The sequence below is a fragment of the Eleutherodactylus coqui genome, chromosome 11 (assembly GCF_035609145.1).
Source record: "Eleutherodactylus coqui strain aEleCoq1 chromosome 11, aEleCoq1.hap1, whole genome shotgun sequence".
Classification (NCBI taxonomy): domain Eukaryota; kingdom Metazoa; phylum Chordata; class Amphibia; order Anura; family Eleutherodactylidae; genus Eleutherodactylus; species Eleutherodactylus coqui.
The window spans coordinates 115,746,879-115,757,390 of NC_089847.1; the positions used below are offsets into that span (position 1 = coordinate 115,746,879).

The 10,512-nt window shown below is 44.4% G+C and overlaps 1 protein-coding gene across 1 annotated transcript; it reads right to left on the bottom strand.

Moving 5' to 3' along the window:
• Positions 1-419: 419 nt before the first annotated feature.
• Positions 420-1,826, bottom strand: LOC136581775 (uncharacterized). The gene has a single exon (XM_066582398.1). It carries the CDS (start codon positions 1,824-1,826, stop codon positions 420-422), a length of 1,407 nt encoding a protein of 468 aa, XP_066438495.1.
• Positions 1,827-10,512: the final 8,686 nt, after the last annotated feature.

The following is a 10,512-nucleotide window of genomic DNA, read 5'->3' on the forward strand; positions in this document are numbered from 1 at the left end:
TGCTCGGAGGGATGACACAGTGGTTCCACATCCAAATACATAACAAATATCAACAATCTCAGATATGCTGATGACACTACCCTACTGGCTGAAAGCAGAAAAGTTCTGGAGGGACTCATTCTGAAAGCTCAAGAGGAAAACAAGAAGATGGGGTTGCAACTGAACATCATAAAAACAAAAGGTGATGATGACCTACAAAAATGGACTATGCAGCATGGAGATCCCCAGTGAAGAAATTGATACAGTCCAGTATTTTCGTTTACTTGGTTCCAAGATGGACAGAAATGGGGACACAACCTCTGAAATCAAGAGATTATTAGGCCTTGGATGGAAAGCAGTGGTGAGCATGAATGCCATGTGGAAAAGTAAGGACATCAACACTGTCACTAAAGCCAGACTTATCAGTGCAATTTCCTCCCTTAGCTACCTATGACTATGAGACTTGGATAATCAAGAAGACAGAAAAAAAGATTGATGTCTTTGAGTTGTGGCGTTGGAAGATACCCTTTGAGTTGTGGTGTTGGAAGATACCCTTTGAGTTGTGGTGTTGAAGGATACCCTTTGAGTTGTGGTGTTGAAGGATACCCTTTGAGTTGTGGTGTTGAAGGATACCCTTTGAGTTGTGGTGTTGGAGGATACCCTTTGAGTTGTGGTGTTGGAGGATACCCTTTGAGTTGTGGTGTTGGAGGATACCCTTTGAGTTGTGGTGTTGGAGGATACCCTTTGAGTTGTGGTGTTGGAGGATACCCTTTGAGTTGTGGTGTTGGAGGATACCCTTTGAGTTGTGGTGTTGGAGGATACCCTTTGAGTTGTGGTGTTGGAGGATACCCTTTGAGTTGTGGTGTTGGAGGATACCCTTTGAGTTGTGGTGTTGGAGGATACCCTTTGAGTTGTGGTGTTGGAGGATACCCTTTGAGTTGTGGTGTTGGAGGATACCCTTTGAGTTGTGGTGTTGGAGGATACCCTTTGAGTTGTGGTGTTAGAGGATACCCTTTGAGTTGTGGTGTTGGAAGATACCCTTTGAGTTGTGGTGTTGGAAGATACCCTTTGAGTTGTGGTGTTGGAAGATACCCTTTGAGTTGTGGTGTTGGAAGATACCCTTTGAGTTGTGGTGTTGGAGGATACCCTTTGAGTTGTGGTGTTGGAGGATACCCTTTGAGTTGTGGTGTTGGAGGATACCCTTTGAGTTGTGGTGTTGGAGGATACCCTTTGAGTTGTGGTGTTGGAGGATACCCTTTGAGTTGTGGTGTTGGAGGATACCCTTTGAGTTGTGGTGTTGGAGGATACCCTTTGAGTTGTGGTGTTGGAGGATACCCTTTGAGTTGTGGTGTTGGAGGATACCCTTTGAGTTGTGGTGTTGGAGGATACCCTTTGAGTTGTGGTGTTGGAGGATACCCTTTGAGTTGTGGTGTTGGAGGATACCCTTTGAGTTGTGGTGTTGGAGGATACCCTTTGAGTTGTGGTGTTGGAGGATACCCTTTGAGTTGTGGTGTTGGAGGATACCCTTTGAGTTGTGGTGTTGGAGGATACCCTTTGAGTTGTGGTGTTGGAGGATACCCTTTGAGTTGTGGTGTTGGAGGATACCCTTTGAGTTGTGGTGTTGGAGGATACCCTTTGAGTTGTGGTGTTGGAGGATACCCTTTGAGTTGTGGTGTTGGAGGATACCCTTTGAGTTGTGGTGTTGGAGGATACCCTTTGAGTTGTGGTGTTGGAGAAGACCATATCGTATTTACAAAATCACCAACAAAGAAGTCCTGGATCTCATCGAGCCAAAGGTCTTTGTAGAAGCTAGGCTCACCAAGTAGAAATGATCCTACTTTGTCCATGTCATATGCAGCAATTCACGTGAGAAGGCACTTAGGCTGGAAATGGTTAGTAGAAGTAGGAGGAAAAGACACCCAAGAACTTGTTGGCTTCATAGAGTCAAATCTAAGTGAGCCTTAATGAACTTAAGGAAGCAATACATCTGCATGGAGGAGAATGATCCATAAAATGACCAAAAATCGACGTCGATCAAATAGACAATTGAACTTTGACCACTTTCACACAATTTTCTGGTCAGTATTTTGCATCAGTTTTCGGGAGCCAAAGCCAGGAGTGGGTCCAAAATTTGGAGGAAGTACAAATCATTTCATTACTCTTTTCCCTGTATTTTCTCACTCCAGGTTTTGGCTTTCGTGTGAAAGAGACCTTCGGGACATAAATTATTGCGTCAATTAACTTTTTTAAAAGCAAAACAACACTAAAATACCGTGTAAACCCACAGCGGACGGAAATCTACGCGTTCATTGTCATTTTCAAACAACTAATTCAAAAAGTGCCTGAGGCATGTTCCAACTAATAATGCAATAAGACATGTTACCGGGAGCCACTTGTAGAAGAATGGAAGCCAACTATGATAAAACGATATGTGACAGCTAACAGAGGCACAGAGCGCAGGATGCGATGACAGTATAAAACACTAGACGTAGCAGAGCTGAGCTGGTCATTGGCACCGACTCATTGGGATATCACCTTGTGCTATCGAAGGTTTTCCATAGAATTGCAGGGGCTTACACTGAACGGCTCCTTTATTAGAGACTTTCACGATTGGAGCTTCCCTGTATGGAAATTAGAGTCGTGACCCCGGAGTGCCGCAGAAAATCAAGTGACGTGTTTTTCGTAGATCAATTTTCATGTGAAACCACAAGAGATCGGGAAAAAAAAAAAAAACGCACATTCCAAGTGATTTTGAACAAGACCTGATCATCGGTGCTAGACTAGCCGGGGCCAGGATTTCATATACCGCCAGCCTTGTGAAGTTTTTTGTGTAACGGAGTGGTGAGTATACAGAGAATGGCGTAATCGAGGAAATACATCCAGTAAAAAGGGATCCTGTGAATGGAATCAACTCATCGACAAAGGGGTCAGAGAGGTCAGAGGGGTCAGAGAGCAATGTCAAGAATTGTTTTTCAAGTAGCCGTATAGAACATTGGCCCTCCAACTCGTATATCATAACGCACATCTTCCGTTCCTAAGGCCACTCTCACACGAAATACGCAGCACTAAACCTCTATTCATTTCAATGGAGCCTCTTACACTAGGATTTGCACAAAATCACATGCAGCATGTCCTTTTTTCAACGTTTTAGTGCGTATTTCACGCATAAATTGCCCATTGAAATGAATATGCTGTATAAAAAAAACGCAGGCTGCCATGCCACTGGGAGGAGAAAAAAAAGTTGTGACATCATCAACACTTGTCTGCGCAAAAATATGCTGTAAAAATGCAGACAAATGTGCATAAAACGCAGCCCTGCATGTAGTAAGAGACTGCGTAAAAAGCTTTTTAACTTGCGCACTAGCACGAAATTTGGGCGGTAAGAAATGTCGCTGGTTCCATAGCATGCGTTCCATAGCAGCGGGCGTATTTGCGCATATACCCATCTGTTTAAGCCTTTAGAGTGAATGTGCTTTAACAGCAGACAACAAGTTTGAGCGCTTTTTGCAATACGCAGAGAACTGAACCCATTGATTTCAATGGGTTTGTTAGTAGAGATGAGCGAGCATCCAAATGCTCGGGTCCGCGTTATTCGACTCGAGCTTTTCGTAAAATTCGAAAGCTCTACTCGAATAACGAACCCCATTGACTACAATGGGAGACTCGAGCATTTTTGTATGTGGGGCGCTGAGAACCAACCTTTACCAACCTTAGAAGGATGAGTCAGCCATGAGCCACCTACCTGAACCACGCAGAGATTGAACCCACAACCTTCAGGTCATGAGCGAGAGCTTAGGACTGCATTCTGCTTCCTTAACACTCTGCACCATATGAGGGTCATGTAAGTTTACATTGCTACCATGTTTCCCTGAAAATAAGGCACCCCCTGAAAATAAGACACCCCCTGAAATTTGCAGAAGTCCCAAATATAAGGCACCCCCCGATAGTAAGGCATAGTAAAGTGTGCAGGCAAGTCAAGAGGCCTGTCCCCTGCTGCCATCCCCGTTGTCTCCTACCTCCAGATGTATAGGTAGATCTGCAGACAGTCTGCTGTTATCCTGTCCCTGCTGTGCTGTACGAGTGTGCTGCTGTGAGCTCCCCTTGCTGGCTGGAAAAGTCCATACTGTACGTTCTGTTCCTGCACATGTCTGCTGTGATGAGCTCCCCCTGGTGGCCGGAAGCTGCAATACCATCCCTGCTTACAAGTGGTACAGGAACTTCTGTCTGCAGACAGGTACGTTACTTTACAGCCCTTTTTTTTATGGCTCTGTGTGTGAGTCAGGCAACCTGTGTGATTCTTAAGGCTGGGTTCTCACAGAGCGCATTTCCAGCGGAAATCTTGCAGTTTGGCCACAGCGATAAACAGCGAGATTTCCGCCGGGAAAGCACCGCTTCAAAACCCCAGCCGCTTGTTTTGAAGCGACCTGGCTGCACGCTTTTCAGTTTCTGTGGCCGGTAAATCCGCACCACAACACCGACTTCTCCCAGCTTTGCTGTGACAGATTTGCTGTCCCATGTGGACGAGATTTCTGAGAAATTTCGTCCACAAAGCTGGCCAATTGAGGGATTAGCGGCCACAGACGGATTTGCCGCGGCGAAATAAGACACCCCCTGAAAATAAGACGTAGCGCATATTTGGGAGCAAAAATTAATATAAGACGCGTCTTATTTTCGGGGAAACAGGGTAACTCTGATACATATAGATGGACACCACAACACATTTCTGCAGTTCTGAAGGCCATAAACCATCCAATGCGCTACTGGATGGGGGTCTTATAAAAAAATGGGTGTCTAATAACGCGTCCATTCATCCTTTGTAGAACCCCATTGACTCTTAGTAGTGGTATTTCACTAGATGAGGAGGCGGTTCGGATGCGGGGCCTGAGGTTACCGCTCTTTATAGGCTCCGGTTTCACTGCTCTCTAAGGATTTCCATTTCTCCGCGTTCATCACTATTTACGGTACTTACATGTTAACAATGCTGACAAACGGCTTCTGTACATAGGGCATGACATTACCTGGCTGGGATGTTTAGTGTAATAATATATACAAGTGCTCCCAGGGGAGCTTTTGGCTTGGCAAGGAAATATACTGTGTTTGGTTAACCCTTCGTGCACGTTTCGATGCGGCGGATCGGTTGTGAATTTATTCCGCACTGCAAATGTGCAGAACATTATATTACAATACAGGCGGATGGCGCTTAGAAAACCCGCAGATATGTACGGGGGAAAAACATATTCAATATTCGCATGACGGGACAAAATCACGCCCATGTGTTTAAGCCCTGGTTCGGTCATTTCTTTTTTTAATTCCCAATTCTGTTTCATAGTGGAGATGCGTATGAATCGCCACCCATACACAATGTATTGCATATGGACAGTGTTGCAAACACTGCCCATACAAATGTGTAGGGCTCACGCTGCGTGGTTCGCGGCGAAATAGAGCGCGCTGTGATCTTTTTATCTACATGCAGTCTCTACATGCCAATGAAAACGGATCAATGAAAGTCTATTTACTTTCATTAACTCCATTCACTGCGTGTCACACAGCCGTGCATCACACCATTAATAAGTGCCGAAATCACAGTCATGTGAATGAGCCCTAACTGTGAACATACCCATAGTGAGAAATCTGCAGGGAGATCTGCATTTGGTTTGTGCTGAACTGTTTTCAGGAGAGGACTCACCCGGTGTGATTGGTTCTGGAGTGCTGCGGCTCAGCCAATCAGAGCCAGCGCTCGATGAACCAATCACAGTCTTGACAAGAGAGCAGGGACTGTGAGAGAGTTGGTTGCTGCACAGCAGACAGAGGAGCAAGAAAGGAGCTGTCTACTGGGCATGGAGTTTCTGTGTGGTTGAGAGAATAGCTGGATGCAATAGTCTGCAGAGCAACCACAGGTTGGCAGGCTGAGCAGCAGGAGCTGCTGCAGAACGCTGGGATCACTTATTGTACTGCTGAAGACTGCCTGGATCGGCTGAGTGCCAAAGTCAGCAAAGGGTTTCCCAAACGAGTGACGACAATCTATGAAAGAGAGATCAAAACTGTGTAATGGGACCCATGGATCAAGCTAGACCAGAAGATTTCAAGCTTTTCATCAGCATTGGGTTGTAAGTGAGGTCGGCCTCATTTAAAGCTGAATAGTGCACACACTAACAAGGACTTTGTAGGGACTAGCAGGTCTGCTGTTGGATTAATAAGACTAACGCTATTGTTTGGGAGAGTGTCAATGAGAGGAGATTCAAATATTTTATCAGTGAACTGTCACTGAGACCGTTACCGGAATCGAGTCTAGAACTTATGAATATTATTGTTAAAGTCGTTGTAAACTTCTTTAGAAACCCATAGGGCGCAGAGGGTATTGTGATATAGACGAACTGTGCATGTTAAGCTGCAATTATTGTTGCAATAGACTCCGTTGTTATTTCCAGTTACACAAAACATGGAAGCTGCATGTTTCTGTTAGTCGTAGTCAGGCTTATGTGACGTAATGTAGAATTTTGATTGCCTTCGGAACGGTTTCCTCCCCTCTTTCAGTTCATTGGTTAAAATGAAAGTTTGCTATCTTTGTAAGGCTACACTCACACAGGCGAGTGCGATATCATGCTGAGAAACTCGGCCCGATATTCTGCTTGCCAACGTGCATTTTTCACACCGATGCAAGTTTCCGATAGTTTAAGAGACTCTTGTAATACAAAGTTGTGAGGTTCAATTTCTATGTCGTCAGTCAGTCTCAATCAAGGCAGATTATTTAGAGGAATTTACACTGAAAGATAATCGCTCAAAAATTGCTCAAACGACAGTCATCTTTGCATAGTCTATAGTAGCTAATTAGCTACTAAAGAGCTATGCAGGCGGAGGGGGACACAGTCGCTATCAGTCGGCGAACAATACAGCTGTTTTGAATAAGCAAACAGCTGCATTGTTTTCCGTACTTACAGCTCGCGTCCTGCTGGGAACTACCAGCTAGATATGAGCTGAAAGAATCTTATCGGCGCTGTCGACTATGGTAACAGCCTGCATCCAGATAAGAGTTCATCGCTCAATTCTGGAAAACTAGAATTGAGCGAGAAACGAATCGTGCATGAAAACTGCACGATGTCCGTGCATTTAGACGCAACGTTTATCGCTGAAAAGACGGCTTTGAGCACATTTTGAGTGAGAATCGTTGTGTCTAAATGGGCCTTAAGCAGTTCCTCTTGTTCCATTGTAACCCACTGTTTACATTCAGCATGGAAGTGCCAGTCGACTAGCCGAGACAAGACTAAGTGGTATCACCAGAAATTTTGCAAAAGTATTCCTCCATCAGATTTATATCTGAAGACAGTGTTGATTCCTTCCCTTGGCTTGAGACCATCCCACACAAATGTAATTATAGTAGACTTCAGTCTAAGGAAAAACAAAGGCAGGGGCAGTATGGGAATGGCCTGGGAAATGTATAATATGTATAATGTGGTAGAAATTGTAGAGGCCGATGAGGAGAAAGCAAATCTATTAAATAGAATTTTCTCCAGTGTATTCACAGAGGAAAATGAAATGTCAGATGAGATGCAAAGTGATAAAGTAAACTGTCCACTAAATATCACCAGTCTAACCCAGGAAGAAGTGCAGAGCAGTCTTAAAAAGATTAAAATAGACAAATCGCCAGGTCCCGATGGCATATACCCCCACATTCTAAGGGAATTAGGTAATGTGATACACAGACCCTTGTTTCTTATATTTAAGGTCCCTATAGTGACAGGGTCCGTTCCATTGGATTGGCACATAGCCTATGTGGGGTCGATATTCAAAAAGGGTTCAAAAAGGGAACCTAGAAACTACAGGCCAGTAAGTCTTACTTCTATAGTGGGAAAATGTTTGAAGGTTTTCTAAGAGATGCTATCCTGGAGGATGTCAAGGAAAATAGCTGCATAACTCCGTATCAACACGGGTTTACGGGAGATCACTCCTGTCAATCCAACCTGATCAGCTTCTATGAGGAAGTAAGTTCTACATTGGACCGGGGAGAGTCATTGGATCTTGTGTATCTGGACTTTTCGAAAGCATATTAACATAATATGTAAGACTGAAAAAAGACATATGTTGACCCAGTTCAGCTGATTACGCCCCAATGTTGATCCAGAGGAAGGCAAAAAAATAAATAAAAAATCAGGTAGAAGCCAATTTATCCCATTTAAGGGAAAAAATTTTCCTTCCTGACTGCAATCTGGCAATCGGAATATTCCCAGATCACTGACCCTTCTGAAGTTCCTAAAAAGAAAAATACTTCATGAACAGCGCTCACGGTGGTTATAAAATTCAATTATAAATATATGGAAAAGGAGAGGACTCACCCGATGTTAACGGTCTAGCCACCCGGTACTGCTACACCCCAACGGTATGGCATCTCTCCCAATTTTCGATCCAACTTGCACCCAGTAACCAAGACCACACTGGTGATGTTAGGTCGTGCTGCTGGGACCTGTAGTACTATGGTTTCTAGCAGCCCAAGCCCCACAGGTGTGGAATGATTGAGCTGGCTGGGTGTAGTGATCTAGCCAATCCCCCGAGTCTTTGCTCACAAATTTATCCAGCTCCTGTCAGTGTCTGTTTGGTGTCCAGGGGGAGCAGTCATGTATCCTTGTCCGTTGCAGCTTGCTGTGTGTTTGGTGTCTTGTTGGTTCATATCCATTCTTACGTTTATTTTCTGTCAGTTTTATATCATTTTGTCTCTGCTTTGTCCTGCTGAGTTTGTTTGCCATATCTGGGCTAGGGTGGCTCTTAGGGTCCTCTGGTACATGTTGTCTTGCTAGTGTAGGGACCCGCAAGACAACGAGGAGCCTTGATTGTGGCTTGTGGGCTTAAGTATTTTGGCTAATATACGAACCAATACCTCATGCGTTTATAGCTATAATATCTGCTTATGTGTACAGGTATGCAAGGTGAGTGTCTTGGTCATTTGTCAGTCCCTATGTTATGTCTGTCCGTCAGTCCAGTCTGCAGTATGCAGTTCTCTGTCCAGTTGGTGTTTCCGTCAGCACGTCCAGTCTGTATTCCGTTTTAGGTTCCCTTGTTTCTGAAATACCTGTATCAGGGCACGTTCGGGTGGGCCTTGTGCTTATTTGCCCACACGAATGTAACAGGTGAGCTGCAGAGAACCTTCTCTGGATACAACCAATAAATGAGCCCAGGATGATAAATGAATCTGCGCTCCTTCAGGGACAAATAGTCAATTCTTTCCAGATGGAGCTCAGACACTTACTTTCTGCGGGAAGTCCCCTCCATGAAGACCCCCCAGGCCCGAAATGTCAGCCTTTAAACCACAGTTACCAAAATGGACAACTCCAAAACTCTTCAAAGTATTTATATGGTGATTTTTTCAAAACAACCAAAACATAATGAATTCACAAAGCAAAAACAGAACATACACAATCTTTTTTTAAAGGTTAACACTTCCAATGTCCACTGCTTAGGTTTTGAAACATTTGATTCACTCTGGGAACAAGGGTTCGAGTACCGGATCCTTAGCCATGGTCCGTTATCACAGTGTGGTTTCTATCTCTTCCTGCAGCAGGCCTGCTGACTAACTATTTGTAATAATTTGTTAGTGTGCACACACAGTGCCCCTTTGAGGCCGGCTTCACTTACGGTTCTGTTATGCAGAAATCACCGCTACTACTGACCTAAGTTTGCCCTGGGTCAGGAGTGCGACTCTACTATGGCTCCCCTCGGTCTCTTGGTCTGCAATGCAATCAGACAATGTGGAAGGGTGCATATCTGTGAATTGGCCTTTGATACTATAGAGCTCGGTATGATAAGAACAGAAGACCTCCAAAATCTCGGTGGGACTGTGTGTATCAGTACCATCTGATTATGTGAGATGTGGAATGAATGTAGGTGTCCTGTGTGGGTACAATAAACGAGCCAATGTTCTTTAGTTTTTCCTTGACATTAATGAGTTCCGCTAGGATGGCAGGAAAGTATTTGCTTTCCTTTTTGAGCTTAGTGCCGTGTTTAATTAAAGTTCCCCAAAGGACACATTTTTATGCTTCTCTTTGGGTGAAATAGTGGGGTCCACGGGGTGTATATTTAAGAAAGACTCAGTGGTATCTTTAATCTCAGACACGCAAGCTGCATCTTTTACAATATTATTGTTTAATCTCCAGGAACACTATTGGTGCATGATCCGACCACACCGCCACTCGCTCCGGTGCCATTTGACCTGTCTGGATGAGCTGCCATTGTACCAAGACAACTCTTGTAGGAGTGACCTGGAGGTTCCTTGCAGTGAAGACCAGATCCCTCAAAAAATGGTTAAAGGGTGAAGATGACAAACCTCTTAGCGCAGCCTTCAGGAGTACCTCGAAGCCAAATCAGTCAGTGGCATAGTAGATCCACACCTGCTGTGTTATTCTCTGATTTTCTATGAGAACACTTAGTTTAGCATTTATTTAAAAGCCACTTTGCGCCACCCCTTCTATTTAAGAAGAGTCATTCAACAAAATAGTTGATCACAGTGTCCTGCTGCTGTGACCCCAGGGATCAGCTCTAATCTGC

What these genes read in the sequence shown, in the direction of transcription:
- LOC136581775 (XM_066582398.1), bottom strand. Translation starts at nt 1,826, where the DNA reads ATGGACAAAGTAGGATCATTTCTACTTGGTGAGCCTAGCTTCTACAAA.